The sequence below is a fragment of the Myxocyprinus asiaticus genome, chromosome 50 (assembly GCF_019703515.2).
Source record: "Myxocyprinus asiaticus isolate MX2 ecotype Aquarium Trade chromosome 50, UBuf_Myxa_2, whole genome shotgun sequence".
Classification (NCBI taxonomy): Eukaryota; Metazoa; Chordata; class Actinopteri; order Cypriniformes; family Catostomidae; genus Myxocyprinus; species Myxocyprinus asiaticus.
The window spans coordinates 12,189,474-12,206,027 of record NC_059393.1 but is presented as its reverse complement, the minus strand read 5'-3'; the positions used below and the strand labels follow the sequence as shown (position 1 = coordinate 12,206,027).

Genomic DNA, 16,554 nt, shown 5'->3' with positions numbered 1-16,554 from the left:
ATTTCTCAAGTCCACCAGTCTTCCATAACTTCCTCTCGGCCATCAAATTACATTGCTCCTGACAGTCAAAAGGAACTTTGAAAAAATGACCCAGTATTTCAGATACAGGGGGAAGTAGCCTTTTACTAGTCAACAAGTAAAAGGGTCCAGTATGCTCTTTTTGTTAGTTGCATAAGAGGAAAGTCTCTGGAAAATAACCGTAGAAATGTTCAGGGAGTCATTTAAAATCACATGACTCACATAGCACAGTCTGGTGTATCTACAAGATTCCCTTCAAGTGTGGCACCATACTAAAACACTGCAAATAACTTGTAAGTGTTGAATTTGCTCTTTCCTTGAATGCTTCTTGATGGAGTTTGTGGAGTAATCTATCGTTTTCTGAAAACGAGCACGTGTCAGATACCATATTTGTGTTTTTGGCGCGGCATTTCGAATCTGATTCGCTCTCGCGTGCGCTCTGTTGTGAACGCGGCGTTCTCGCGCTGCACACCTCATTTGACATTATTACATTCCTTTGACTAAGTTTAAAACTTGTTACTCTTAAAAGTCTTCTTGAACTGAGCAGCAACATGTTGCTAAAGAAAAGGAAACTTAAAAACTCCGGCCACGTCGTTGCTTCCAGACGCCACATTAACTTTGTGATAATTCTCACAACAGCTGCGGACAGTAAAACGTGTTGTAATTGTTTCAAGCTATTTAAGTATTTACGTTTCGCTCGCGTTAAATGCCAGTGTGTGCGGCTCTGTCTTTCCTCAGTGTGACTCATTTCAAACTGTGCTGTTTGGCAGTGTGTGGCGTGTGGAACTTTGAAAATGCAGTGTTGCGCCACCTTTGGTAGACTGTAAAAGTGCAGCAGGAGAAAAGTTTAAACTGCTGAACGTGCATTAGGTAAATAGGTGAATTTAAAAATATCTACAATGGTTCGATCATCAGGGCAATTTAAAAGAGCTTATTCTGAAAGTAAAAACAACAACAAAAATTAAATATATAATAACCCCCCCCAACGTTACACACTGAAAAACACATTTCTGATTAGTTGGACTAATTTTATAATTGTGCTTAGGTGTTTTGTAATTAATTATTTAAAGTTAATTAAAGCAGTATACATTCGGTATCTGAACAATTAAATGACTGACTTTGTTTATAATGCAGACAGACAAAATTACAACTTTCTTCTTGTATTTATAATGTGAGTGGATTCTGTCTTTGCATTACAACCATTACAATACTAGAATGGACTGAGGAGGCTGTTAACTGTCATTTCCCCTGCGTAATCATATTACTGTTTTATTACTGCACAGTACTCAAAGTTATTGGTATAGAATATAGTAAAGTGGGCGTGTACTTTACATCTCATTTGGCCCTTGCAGAACCTCTAAGAGGACAAAGAATCTATTACAGGTATATTCTGGGTTCAGTACAAGTTAAGCTTGGTCGACAGCATTTGTGGCATAAATGTTGGTTACCAAAAAACTCCATCAAAAAATAAAAATTAAATAACATTTTTAGACTTGTCTTTTCTTTTATTAAAAAAAAAGAAAAAAAAAAAAAAAATCAAGGTTGCTGTGAGGCACTTACAGTTGAAGTGAATGGGGTCAATTTCTGGAGGGTTTTAAAGCATCAGTGTGAAGCTTATAAATTTATAAAAGCACTTACATTAATTCTTCTGTTAAAAATGTGAAAATTTTTGAGCTGTAAAGTTACTTAAACTGTCATCTTTGCAGGATTACAATGTTTAAGACGCCGTGGCAACGAAATTGTTAAACTGAATATAACTTTACACAGAAAAGGTTGGTAAGCGATTTTATCACACTGAAATTATGTTAACATGCATATTGTTTACATTGTGCAGCTAATACTTTTGAAACAGTGAGTATTTTAATGTTTACAGATTGGCCCCCATTCACTTCCATTGTAAGTACCTCACACCCTGTTTACACTGGACATGAGCGGTGCATCGCATCAGAAGCTATAGAACCATTTACTGTATAATCAATGATGATGTCTACACTGGAAGTGTCCATTGCACAGACAGTAAACAGGTGTCCCATTCCATTTTGCACTGCACATGCTGGCACTACTACTGCCAACAACACAAATAAATGGTTCAGAACATTTGTGTCGACGTGTCCAGTGTAGACAGCCTCAAGCCGTTGCACTGGTTCAGTGGACATGCCTGGTGATTTCAGTGTAATACAATTGCTTACAAGCCTTTTCTTTATAAAGTTATATCCAAGTTTATGGGTTTTGTTGCCATGACGAAGTAATGCCGTAAAAACTGTATTCCTGCAAAGATGACAGCTTAAATATTTTTACAGCTCAAAAAATAGACAAGCTTTAACACAAGAATGCTTTTACAAAAAACATTTCTGTCTTTAAACCCTCCACAAATTGGCCCCATTCACTTCCATTGTAAATGTCTCAGAGTAACCTCAATTTGTAATTTTTTTTTTTATTTTTTTTTAAAGAAAAATAATTACAAGTCAAAGTTAATTTTGTGGTAGTCAATATTATGCCACAAATGCTGCTGATTGAGCTTAACTTGTATGCAACCCAGAATATTCCTTTAAGAAAATGGACTACAACTACATACATCAAAATTCAACATACAACATCCAAATAACATGCTAGTGACATGATAAACAAAGAGTTTGCTGCATTAACCATACTAAAACAAACAAACAAACCCTGTATTATTTTATCAGCAGGACATGCACCAAAATATAAAAGCATTTCCGTGCATAGCAACAGGTTTTAATGACTAGGCTGACCAAACTTATTTTTTTAAAACGAGTGGGTGGTGTGAATTTAAACTTCCTTTGCCTTACCACTAGAAGCTCTAGAGTGTTATAACAAGCTCTGCTTGGGTCATTGATAATGTGTGTATTTGCATTCCTCCCCAGACACATCTTAACACAAAGATTATTATCTTTGAGAAGTGATTTAAAAAAGATAGGATCAAACACATGAATAATATGCAGGGCAGCATAACTGACATGTCTGTGCGTGCTTGCAACAGTAGAAAAATGCACACTAGAATGAAAGAAGCCTTTGTTGCTACTCCTGTTCTATTTAAAATGAATATATGCTTCCAAAGCATATATGCACTATACAGTGGCCGCTAAACCGCGAGACTGTAGTTACATTCCGCATCACACACATACACAAACCCGCGCGACTCAGGTGTGGGTCAAACGACGCGACGTCATGAAATGTTGTCCGCACTTCCTGGTGCTTTATTGAAGGAGGATCATAACCAGGGGAAACGAAACGGCCAGTTGCGAGAGTGCGCATAGAGAGAGAGAGAAAAATGCAGCAGCATCTGCAACTGTGCTTCAGGTATTGGTGAAAAAACGAGAAGCCTCGCAAGCAGACTACGTGGCTGGGGGCGCGCGACGGTATTTTTATTTTCCCGCTGTCGGCGCGAGCTGCTGTTGACGCGATGCTGTAGCCATGGATAGCAGGATAAAGTAAGTCACCAGTTGTTTACGTGACGAATCCCTCCTGTTTGTTGCGGCCCCCGTTGTAAATGTCTCTTATAAGGTCTGAATGAATGATAACGGCGTTGATAAGCCCGCTGGTTAGCTCGTTTAGCTAACTGTGAGGGGATGACAGGTCCAGCTGACCGGTTAGCGCTTTACCTCAGCCATGCTAACTAGCCTAGCCGCATTCCTTCACATCCATTTAAACACTTGACAGCGGCAAATATTTCCTCTTGCAGGTAGTGCACACTGTAAACACCTCTTACTGTCAGCATTTATGACGTTCTTGTGTTATATAGCCTAACCAATACAGCGCAAGCGCTGTTCTGAATGCACAAACATGACTAAATACGTATAAATAAAATACATCTGTCTAATGACATGTCGACCTGTTAACTGTTTCAAAGTCAGCCTGGACCTGTGGGACGGTTGTGTGTCAAAATGAGTGATAAAGTTTTTCTCTCTTACAGCGAGAATCCTGCGAGAACATTTGATTTGGTACTTCAGGTTGCATGTCCATCGTCTGAAAATGAAGGTGAGCTCGCATTTCTCATTTTGTTTAGCTAAAGTCTGTTGCGAATGCCAGTTAATGTCTATTTAAATGGTCGTTTATAGTTTTTGACCCAAACAAAGCATTAGACGTTAGAGAAGGTCAAAAGAGCAACCTTTGTGTTGAAATTGCATTTTGCATGATTCAAATTATACTTATTTTAGGACCATTAAGATTTTTTACATTGTGACATTATTTTCATGACCGTTATGTACACTTTACTCCCGCCCACTCTTAATATCTTAATGGGAAAAAATATGGTCATCATGAAATTCTCATTACCAAGTAGTACTCCCTTGGTACTAGGGACTAAAAATGAAATGTTTTTCATTTCGGTTTGTTCTGAGCAGAAACAGCACTTTTCCCTTACAGTTCCAGCGGTCCGCTGCCTCCTTTTCAATTGGTAACTGGTTAGAACGGAATTACAGAACGGTAAAAAACATTCTTTTTTTTTTCTTCTTTAAATGACTGTATTCTGTCCTAAGGGTGGATGACATACCGGATGTAGTGTTACCAGATCTCTCAAGAAAAAAAGTGAACTGATCTGGAAAAACAAGCTCTAAAAAGGGACTTGCCTCACCCAAAATACGTAAAAGCAATTAAAAACAATTTTCTAAGTGGGGATATTATCAGCATAGAAATCATAACAAGCAAAGTATACAGTAGCCTGTAGCCTATAAAAAAAACATCTTTTTGAATAATGTATTCTTCTGCACATGCATATCATGTTCAACTATAAAGAGAGAAGCCTCATTTTTGGGACAACAGGAAGTGGTGTAATTCCATACATCTTCTGTGACAAACCATGTAGACTTTGGTTTCATGAAAAAAATATATAAATATCGGAACGGAATTAACCGGTTATTAACCCATACCAACATTTAAAAATAATATTTCCACTTCAGAACAATTGATATGGAGCTTTGTTCCCATTTTTGATAACGTTCTGCAAAACTTAATAAAAAAATTATTGTACAACAGCATAATTGTTTCATGTAGCCTAGAGGGGCAGTCACATTTACCTTTGCATGGTGAAATTCCGTGGGTGGAGAAGGTGTGGGTGGGCATTGAGCACATGTGAAACCAGCAAAAAACGAACTTCCTAGCAGCTTCTTTTTTATTTTTTTTTTTAATGCTGTACTTTATACTCTCTGAGAGTGAAGTTAAAAAGAAACTTACTGCTAAAATGTTATCCTTGTCCATTGTGAATATTCAGTGCAGCTGTGTATGAAGCACTACCCACAGAGAGGTCAACTGCCAAACCAAGCGTCTTCCTATTGGTCAACATGGTGAATTCGCCTGTCAGAGTTGACCAAACTTGAACGCCACTGGAAGTCCATAGTGCGAAATTTACAATCACTCATCGAGATGGCTGTATTTTGCCAGCCGTATTTTGCCGTGGGAATGTAAATGTGACCGTGCTTTTATACTAAAAAATTACTGTGATGGTAATGAGAATCATCATTTAAAACAATGGAAATAAAGTAAAATGTTTGTGTGCATTCAGGTTATGAGAATTGGGTGGTATAGTGTGCTTAAGTGTCCAGAAAATAATATCACTATGCAAAAAACCTTAATGGCCTTAAATGTAGGCTTAATTTTTTTTATACAAAATATAATTTCATTTAAAAAAAAAAAAAAATGTATAATTGATTTGGGGTACAATATGACCAAGGCTTTTTCTTGACAGGTTTTGTGAGAATCACTCATGTTGTAAAAACCTTATTCAGACCAAAATTGCTATTTGATTAATCCAGGCTTCTCGTTTAGATGGTCATCTTAATGAAGAGCTGTCTATTTTACATGTGATGGATTTGCTTAGTTTTACCAGCAAGTGTTAAGTGTATTATAAATCATGAAAACTAGGTCTAATTTTTGGAACTCTTGTATTTGCCACTCCCTATTCTTGTTTTGTCTGTTCTGCTTGGATCTGCTTGAAAGAGGATGAGTAAACAATGAGTCGCACATCTGGGGGAATCTCTGGAAGGAAATTATTGGTGTAAAATGAATTTCAAGGTGGTCAAATTTACTTCTGGTGGGTTAGCCTTTGTTTTCATTTCAGCCCAGCACTCACTAATTCAGCCTGACCTTGAAAATGTATCTATGCACTTTTCATTAAACCTGCCGATGAATTGCTGTCTATGAAATGGGTTGATACACTCTGATATTGATTGTACATTGTGAATCTATTTGTATGTTTTCAGCTCTCCAATGTAGAGCAAAAGCTAAGTATTTTTAAAGGAGTAGTCAGTGACCACATTTACATGCACTTAAGAAAATGGTTTATTCCAGGGGTTTTGCTGAAAGCAGCATTCCTAAATGTCATGTAAATGAGATCGCCAATTTCCTTTTGCCGCTTAAGGGGTTAATTGAAAGCGGTTTAACACACTTGAGTTTCGAGTGTTGAGTCCAACAACAAGTCAACACAATGGAAAGAATTCAACATTTATGGAAGTACAGTGGGAAAATTACATACACTATAAACTATACTCATTCATACACACCATTTTAAAATTGACTGTCCCTCATGTTTGTGTGTATGCGCTTGTACATTGGGGGAATGCCGGAGTTTGACGTAAGAGGGAACCCCCACAACTGCAGCACAATTCCAATGCAGATCACAATAGAAAGTTCAGGAAACAAACACATCAACAACTCTGGAATATCTGTAAATAAAGTGAAGCAACAGAGAATAAATGAAATTCTTCCTCGGATCCCATGTTTGTTTTTTACAGAAGCTTCACAGGGAAATTATGGTGCTATGGAGAAAGATTCTTAGTGAACGAGCCGCATGTATATTGGAGTAACGAGTACACCGCTTACAGGGGTGTCAAACTCGGTTCCTGGAGAGCCACAGTCCAGCAGAGTTTAGCTCCAACCCTAATTAAACACACCTGAAGCAGCTAATCAAGGTCTTCAGGAGTGTTTGAAGATTACAAGGAGGCATTTTGGAGCAGGGCTGGAACTAAACTCTGCTGGGCTGCGGCCCTCCAGGAACTGAGTTTGACATCAGTGGCTTATACGGTGCATGCAAACAAAAACGCCACTTTCTTGCAATAAGCTGCTTTCTGGTGTCCATGTACTCAAATGGCACTTTTCCATTGCACGTTACGGTTTGACTCGACTCAGCTCTGCTCGATTTACTTTTCTGAGCTTACTTTTCCACTGCAATTTAGTGCAGCCTCAACGTGGGTGGTATTATAGGCTGATCGTCAGAGTTGCGTCGCCCCATCCAGCTCTCGTTGGATCCTCTCCTCGGCTACTAACGAGAGATACGTCTGCACATCATTTATTGACCATGGCGTGGTTTTGCGCACAGCTCCAATTTGAAATTCGCGTGAACAAATGATACTTCTATCGCTGTTGCTAACTTTAAAACTAGCGGGTTGATGTCCCCTGTTGCAAATCCAGTGACGCTGGTAGTGACGATTCTCTCTGACCAATCAGTGATCTGCAGGGTTTTGACGTCACATTTAGTATTGGCTCGGCTCGCTTGGAACCATGACCGAGGTGGTACTAAAAAACGTACAAGGTACCAGGTACTATCCACAGTGGAAAACCCCCAAAAAGCGAGCAGAGTCGAGTCAAGTTGAGCTGTTCCGTGCAGTGGAAAAGCCCCAAAAGACTGCTGTTCTATAGACTGGAACCATTATGAAACATTTTATGTGAAGAAACATGGCCATGTTTACATTTAATATGAGATATAAGGCTATGAAAAACTGCTTGTTAGATGTTCAGCATATCTTATATAATATTACTGATTTGTTTCCTACACTTAAACTATCATTACTCTTTTTACTTGACATTAAAGAGGTGAAAAGCAGCTGGTTCACAGAAGCAGCTGTTGCTCTGACTTAAAAAAAAAAAAAGGAAAATATTTATGGTCCAATTGCTGACGTGAAATTTGAAATGAGCTGTGGTCTCACCGAGTTATAACCCACTTCCCTCACCATGTTGGCGTTTGTCTCATTTCCTGACACTGACTTTCAGGATTGCAGCTTCATTTTAAGAGGCCTTAGGGCCAAGAAGTTCACTGTGACTCCTTGAGCATACTAACTCAAAGTAGGGCAGGAAAAAATTCAAACCTATGTTAACAGACATGTCCACATTCATTATCTTGTTGCAAAAATGTAATGTTGTGTTTTAAAACAACCATTTTCTTTCCTGTCAAAGTATTGGTTTCCAATTGAGAGCAGTGATTGACTGCTCTCTGCCAAGTTCTTGAGTTTCATGCGTTTCGCCCTGTTCAGAGAGGGGTGTATATTAACCTTACCTACAGGGATCTTGGTTGCATAGTGCCTGAAACATATTTTGTAGCCAAATAGAGTGATTCTAGTGGAGTTGTGGTAATATGAAGCATTCTAGGGGACTCATTGTAACTCATCAGACATTTTGCCTCTGTACACCTCATGAGTCATTTAGTCTAATTTGATATTTGATCTGCTCAACTACATCTCATTTCCTCTGGAGATAAAATGAAGCTGGCCAAATCAAGCTTCGTGATGGATTATGTGAGCCCTGCCTTTATCTAGTCCACCATGTTTAATGGAGACATTTTATTGGCAGAACCCCAGGTTGGTATCAGTTTTAATCAAGCTATAGTAGGACTTTGTTTTCCAGGATTTTGAGTTCTGTTGTGTTCTTTTTTTTTAAACATTCAGAATGGCAAGAGCTTGATGCCACTATCTGATTGTGTGTGTGCGTGTGTGTGTAAGGTTGTTCTGCCTTTTTCTAGATACTCACATCATTAGAGGAAATTACCCTTTGCTTTGTGCCATCTTTCGTTTCCCTCTTTAAGTTTACTCGAATAAATTTTCTTGTAGTGATGCATTTCAGAGTTTCAGTATCGTGTCACATAGTCTTGCCACTTACATAGTAATAATTGTGGATGCACCAACATTACATTTGTGTGCTGATTAGATATCTGGTTATTTAGAACAACATCTGCCAACATGGATATTTTGGTTATGCTTTTTTATATCACTGATAATTAATTGCACAACTTCAAAGTAAATGTGAATAATACCTTTATTCTCTATGTCTCTACATTTTTTTCATATTTGAGAGTGACTTGTCTCAGTTATAAAAAAAAACACTGAAACAAAAAGTACTTTATATCCCATAATGAATTCTGAATAGCCTCATGTAAGGTTTACATTAAATTGGTAAGATTTCTTAATTATTTTAATAACTGAATTCTGAATGATGAAGCTTGACCCTTTTAGCTGAAGCAGGCTTCACTTTAGCTTTAACCAACTTTTCATAATCCTTACTGTATGGAGCCTTAAGGTGAATAATCAAATTAGTTGTTTGAAGTTTTAAAGGTAGTTTCACATCATGGAATTCAAGCAGTGGAAAGCTTAAAAATTGCAACTCTGCTGTCATTGTCACCCAGTTTAAAGTAATTCCGCACAAGAGACATTTCTTTTACTCATAGCACGAGTTGAAGGCCATCTGTCCGATTAGTTTCTCCACTTTTGACTGCGAACTAATCATCCCTGATTATTGGCTGTTTTAAACAGTAGAATTGACTGATATTTGATGATTGGTGCATCCCTAATAGTAACAGATTGTGGCTTTATATGTTGCCCCCAAATTAAACTGAATCCATTAGAAAGAGATTGTCTTAAAAGTTAATGCCACACATAATTTCCCAAGTACAGGTCTGGGGTTGACAGGCCCAAAGACTGCGAAGTAGGTGACTTATTATAGCTAACATTAGAAGATTAATACTTTGCCAGATTGGATTAAGCATGACTGCTATACTTGTACTTGGCACTACTGAGCCGTATTGATGTGTTTCATGCCCTGTGCCAAAGCCAGCAGATGATGCTGACTGTGCCAAGGCAGTAGGTGGAGACAGATGCTACCTGTCTTGCCTCCTCTTTTTATCCAGATTGCACACAGTAATAAAGCAATAAAAAATAATAGACCTGGATTTTACAACTGCACTTGTGCTGCAATTAGCAAAGTGATTTCCAGCTATGACCAACAGCTTAATTTCTGTGTTTATTTAGCAAATTTTTCTAAGGGCCAGTTAGGCTGGTTTACAAAAATAGTGCAAAGCCATGTAACTTCTCATTAGTCAATAGAGTGCAACAGCGCCCGCCCACTTCAGCTATCTTGGTTCTGGAAGTGTTTGCCCATTCAGTCAAAATCCTTCTGTAAAGAGTTCTAAGCCATGAACCAAACCAACCAGCTCTGAGATGAATCACAACATTATAAACATTGATTTGAAGCAAAAAATATTATTTGATAATTGGACAAAAAAAAAAAAAAAAGGTACACGACTGTTTACTTAAGCCAAGGCCATTCTGCATGACATGCATCTGGTGCCCTGTGGTGCAACTACATTACCGATTGTCCCCAAATGAAGCCCGTCGAGCGCTCATCTAATATCTCCTCTGATCCAAGCAGGCGATCCAGGAGATTGCTTCTCGTGCTGGACCTGCACAAGCTTGTGAGTGCAACCAAAGTCTTACTAGCAAGTCAGTTCATTGTCGGCATCTTTGGAACGCTCTCGGGAGGCTCTTTCCATTCATGACAGTGCAGCTCCTGTATACTTGAACGGAGAAAGACCAAAAGCTCCAAAATGGTTGGTCAAGATTACGATCAAAGTACATATTTCACATCAGCAGTAAAATCTGACAACACTGGTATCATAAATGGTGCTGCTTTACCTCAGATTACGCTAAAAAACGCAATTTTCTCATCTTTTATAGCTAATGCGCATGCGCATTCTCGAGTTGATTGACAGGTGATATCTGTATCTAAAAGGTGATTGGCTCTTTTACCTGTAAGGCGGGACTTCTTATCTACATCTGTTGGGCGTTAGAGTCTCTTGGTTGGGTGTTCTAATTTCTCCCATTAATTTTAATAGAAGTGGCCCATCTCTGCTAAATAGTCTCTGGTGCCACTTCAAAGTAAAAGCGTTTACATGTACTACAAGTAAATGTCTTATTCACTATGCACTGTATGTACAGTTTGTTTGATTCTGTATTTTTTGATTGCTAATGTGGACATGCCATCTATGGTTGCTGAAGTACCGTTATTTCCTTCCTAATATATTAACAATTTCTTCAAGTACAAATAAATTACAAAAATTTGATGATGATGGGCTTTGGTGATCCAATCACAACTTGACCTAGGTCATCTCTTTTGACCACTTATGTTTGGATTTCTAGGGGGAACTCTCTGATTTCATGGAGACATCAGTCATTACATCAGTAAGTATATTACTGCTTAATAATAAAGAGCAAAAAGTAAAAGAAAATTTTTTATAAATTAAGGGGGTACATTCTCTATTAAGTATATTTAACATGCGCACAAACATGACGTTTAGAGAAAACGTCAAAAAAGATCCTTGAAGTTCTTGTAAGTTCTTGTGGATGTACCGGTAAACGTATTTGCTTTTTTAAAGCTGGTAGGGAGACGTTAGTGTTGTATTGTTTCATTTTCTTAATATTTTTTTTTTTTTTTTGTCTCCTGCTTCTAAATGTATGCTCTCCTCTTGCTCTCTTTCTGTATTTCATTGGCCTTTGCTAATTGTCGGTCTCTTGCTCATCGGGATGTGCACACACTTGACAACTAGTCGGCCAGATTTCAAGCAGGTTTGAAAACTAGTCTGGGCATGTCGCAGAAGTGTGCACACTACACGATTATCGGTCGTGTGATCGGAGACTTCTTGACGCGGACCAGTCGCTGACTAGACATCAAAGGAGACAAGCTTGAGCCATGAAGCGTGCACTAGGTTTTAACGTCTTTTAATGAGTGAATGAACTACAATCCCATGAAGCATTGTGGATGAGTTCATCAAAGAAAAAAATTATTGAAAATATAAAACAACTGACTTAAAAGTGTTGATTAAAAGTTTGTTACATATATAACAATATAAAATAAGAAAAATAGCAGACAATATATTTGATTTTATTGCAAAATATTTGAAGATATTCAAATATATCTAATATTTGAATATTTGAGGTATGTTCGCCACAGTTCTTTGATTGGTGGATTGTTTTTCTTCAGGCTTATTGGTAGTATATTTCTTAAACAGGAATTCCACTATTAAACATGATTTTAAATTATTATTATTTTTTTTAAAGATGAAATAATGCATACTGATGGCTGAAACAGAAGCATCTTTCATTGATTAACAAACTTGGAGCTCACGGTATGTCTGTACTTTATTTTGTAATTAATCGTATATTAGTTAAGGTTTATAAGTTATGGTTAATAAGTTCCCCTATAGAAAAATAAATGGGAAATTTACTTCCTGAACTAGACCATTGTGCTCTATAGTAGTGATGCTTGCCTTAGCATACCCCACTGATTAAAAAGTCAAAATAAGGTAGGAAAAAGAACCAACTTTAACTTCAGTCTAGGTAACTTTTCCTTGATATCTAGTTACACTAGTAGGCTACACGATCAACTTGTTTGGCATAGTCATGTAAGTCAGAGTCACATAAATATATATTTTAAAGAAGCCTGAGAAATACTATTTTAGATGTAATGCTACTTCTGAGTTTCCTTTAAACTGAGTAGTAGCCTTAAATTTTTCATGACTCTTTGAAAATTTAACACACCAGCCTTTCAAAAAGGATTGGGAGCGAGGAGTTTTTTTGCCATTTGACCCCTGCCTTGTTAAATAACCTGATTGGCGTTCAGCTGTGTCTAGGGTTCAGAGCCCGCTAACACTTTGGAGAGAGTCCGCTGTCAGACTAACAACGCCACTGTGCATAAGATGGTGTTGATTGGTCGTTAGTCATAATGGCTACAGTCAAATACCCGGGGTAGTTTGTGCATGACTTTTACTTTTTACTTTATACCCATGCAGATTCCATTCGGTTTGATGTGCCCTCATTATACTTTTGCAACTTCATCAAGTCTCCTCAGCTCCTCTTTGCCAGCATCACCAAAACTTCAGCTTAATGATGGGAAAAAGCTTTAGTTTGAAGCCACAGTATAGCATATCCCACCCACCCCTGCTTAACTGAATTCAGATTGACCCCCAGATATGCAAGTTATGAGCAAAACTGATTTTCACTTCATGAAACTTACAGTCAGTGCTGTGCCTGTTTCTTCCTTGCTGTGCTGAAGAGTCTTGTTAGTTGTGAACAGTCTGACTCTGTTCAACTGAGGCTGTGAATATATGAATTTATGATTATGATGGAGTTTTTCCAAATTCACCAGTGCCTCAACAGTCATGCACTGCATGATTTTATTCTCTGTCACCTATTTCTAAATTGTTTTGTGTCAATAAGACTCCTGACAAATTGGTTTCTTATGTTAAACTACTTTCTCCTTTACCAGTTCAATGTGCAGAGACAACTATAAGTGAGCAATTACATGGAAAATATGTTTGTTTTGATTAAGCACTTTGAAGTACTTTCAACAAAACAAGGCAATGTTCCAGGTATTCCAATGCTTAAATTTCTAAAAGCTAAATTTAAAGGGGTCATGTCATGAGGAATCAAATGTTTGTTGATATTATGACATATAAGAGGTCTTTCTATTATAAAAACATACTGTAATTTCAGAAATCAAAACTTAATCCCCAATACAGTAAAAGCATTTATGGAAACCAAGCTGCCAAAACGTCTCTTCCTCTACATCCGTATATTTGTCACAAATGGTACTCATTAATTCATGACCACCTCTACAGCAAAAATATCAATGCCTCCTTTACATCATCGTACCCTTGGTCCCTCCCACTGGGGGGTCAGTTTGTAAAGAGAGAGTGAGAGAAAAGGATATAGGCCGAAAATTGCCTGCTTTCATGTGAAGCATCTGAGACATGTAAACGACCAATCATGGTTCATTTTGTTATGTGCCATCGTGTTACTACAATAATAGACCGGTGTGCAACACAGTCTCATTTAAACGGTCTGCATATCAGAGCTGCGGCAGATGCGTTTGAGCTCCTAATGTTAAAGTGCTTGCCTGTTTCATTCTCCCTCTCTCTCCTCAACAGTTCCCTGTAAATTTTAACTGTCTTGTCTAATGAGAAAAAGGCAAATATCAATAAAACTAATATCATATACTGTCTGCAAATATGCGCATATCTCGTTTAAACAGATGTAATAAACCAACCTCACATAACTCAGCAGATCCAGCGTCCTGTGGAGCTCTCATTTATTTACCTCTAAAGCACATATTCTATCAGCCTCTCCTCAACAGTTTGCTGTAACTTTTCTTATGATAAAAGGCAAATATCATTAAAACTTCTATTATATACCATTTGCAAATATGCAGATATCTCGTTTAAAAAAATGTCATTCATGAACCTCACGAAAATCCAGCATTTTCTTGCCATCGAGTGCTCATCTAATATCTGCCTTTGAAGTGCGTTTCTATCAGCCAGAATCAAAAACTTTAAAAACATTTACTTTAGGAGCTATACTGCAGAAGAATAGTTTTTTTGGAGAATTTTGAATATAATATTTAAATATTTTAAAATATTGAAAAATCCTTAAAACAATATATATTTACCTGAGCAGCAACATATAAGATATTTGACTTGCTTTTAGAGCAAATATCTTGAATACGAGTATATTTTTTCTTTACTGCACTGGCAGAAGTATGAACAAGTGGAAAAAATACACTTATATCCAAAATACACGTATATTTAAGATACATTCTCTTAAAGCAAGTCTAAATATCTTCTATGTTGCTTCTCAAGTAAATGTTTCTTGGTTTAAGGATTTTTAGACTTTTTAAAATGGAAAACAAGACAAAAACACTTGATAAAAATATAATTTTTTGCTGTTAATTATTTAATGAATTAATAAAAATCCAAGCATTATTTCCCTTTAATTCAGTAAATGTCATTTAGAGGTATTTTTAAAAGATGATTTTGTCCTCTTTATTGTTAGTAAGTATGTTTAATACAACCTTTTAAGTCAAGGCACAAGCTGAATAATCGGTTAAGAGCTAACGATTAATCGTTGCAATAATCACCAGAATAGTTGAATAATAATTCTAATTATCATTAGTCGATTATCAAAATAATCGTTAGTTGCTGCCCTACTTTGTTGTAATAAAAGGTTGGAGCTTTAATTTCAGTGTGCGGGCATCTCCCTTCTTTTCTGGTATGAAGAGTGACGTAATAATTTTTTATATTTATTTTTTATAATTCATATTTTTTTTAAATATTATATTTACAGTTGAAGTCAGAAATTAACATACACTTTAGCCAAAAACAAGCTTTTCACAATTCCTATCATTTAATCATAGAAAACATTCCTTGTCTTAGGTCAGTTAGTATCACTACTTTATTTTAAGAATGTGAAATGTCGGGGGGGCCTGGGTAGCTCAGTAAGTAAAGACGCTGACTACCACACCTGGAGTCGCAAGTTCGAATCCAGGGTGTGCTGAGTGGCTCCAGCCTGGCTTCCTAAGCAACCAATTGGCCTGGTTGCTAGGGTGGGTAGAGTCACACTGGGTTAACCTCCTCATGGTCACAATAATGTGGTTCTTGCTCTCAGTGGAGCACGTGGTGAATTGTGTGTGTGTCGATGCCGAGGAGAATAGCCTAAGCCTCCAAACACGCTAGGTCTCAGCGGTAACGCACTCAACAAGCCACGTGATAAGTTTTGGATTGACTGTCTCAGACGCGGAGACAACTGAGATTCGTCCTCCGCCAGCTGGATTGAGGCGAGTCACTACGCCACCACGAGCACCTAGAGCGCATTGGAAATTGGGCATGCCAAATTGGGGAAAAAAGGGGAGAAAATCCAGATGTCAGAAATATCATCATAATTGAAATGTCAGAATAATTGTAGAGAGAATTATTTATTTCAGCTTTTATTTCTTTCATCACATTCCCAGTGGGTCAGAAGTTTACATACACTTTGTTAGTATTTGGTAGCATTGCCTTTAAATTGTATAACTTACAAATTGGGTAGCCTTCCACAAGCTTCTCACAATAAGTTGCTGGAATTTTGGCCCATTCCTCCAGACATAACAGGTTTACCTGAGTCAGGTTTGTAGGCCTCCTTGCTCGCACACACTTTTTCAGTTCTGCCCACAAATTTTCTATCGGATTAAGGTCAGGGCTTTGTGATGGCAACTCCAATACCTTGCTTTTGTTGTCCTTAAGACATTTTGCCACAACTTTGGAGGTATGCTTGGGGTCATTGTCCATTTGGAAGACCCATTTGCGACTGAGCTTTAACTTCCTGGCTGATGTTTTGAGATGTTGCTTCAATATATCCACATAACTTTCCTTCCTCATGATGCCATCTATTTTGTGAAGTGCACCAGCCCCTCCTGCAGCAAAGCATCCCCACAACATGATGCTGCCACCCCCATGCTTCACGTTTGGGATGGTGTTCTTCGGCTTGCAAGCCTCACCCTTTTTCCTCCAAACATAACGATGGTCATTATGGCCAAACAGTTCCATTTTTGTTTCATTAGGCCAGAGGACATTTCTCTATAAAGTAAGATCTTTGTCCCCATGTGCACTTTCAAACTGTAGTCTGGCTTTTTCATGGCAGTTTTAGAGCAGTGGCTTCTTCCTTGCTG

At 37.7% G+C, this 16,554-nt stretch overlaps 1 protein-coding gene across 4 annotated transcripts in view; it reads left to right on the top strand.

The window, feature by feature from the left end:
• Positions 1–3,243: 3,243 nt before the first annotated feature.
• LOC127439280 (DENN domain-containing protein 1B-like) overlaps positions 3,244–16,554 on the top strand; it is a 143,680-nt gene continuing 130,369 nt past the window's right edge. For all 4 annotated transcript variants that reach the window (XM_051695503.1, XM_051695502.1, XM_051695501.1 and 1 more), the window contains exons 1-2: positions 3,244–3,470; positions 3,953–4,017. In XM_051695503.1, the coding sequence (XP_051551463.1) occupies positions 3,454–3,470; positions 3,953–4,017 (82 nt within the window). In that variant the 5' untranslated portion in view covers positions 3,244–3,453. The remainder of the gene's footprint in view (positions 3,471–3,952; positions 4,018–16,554) is intronic.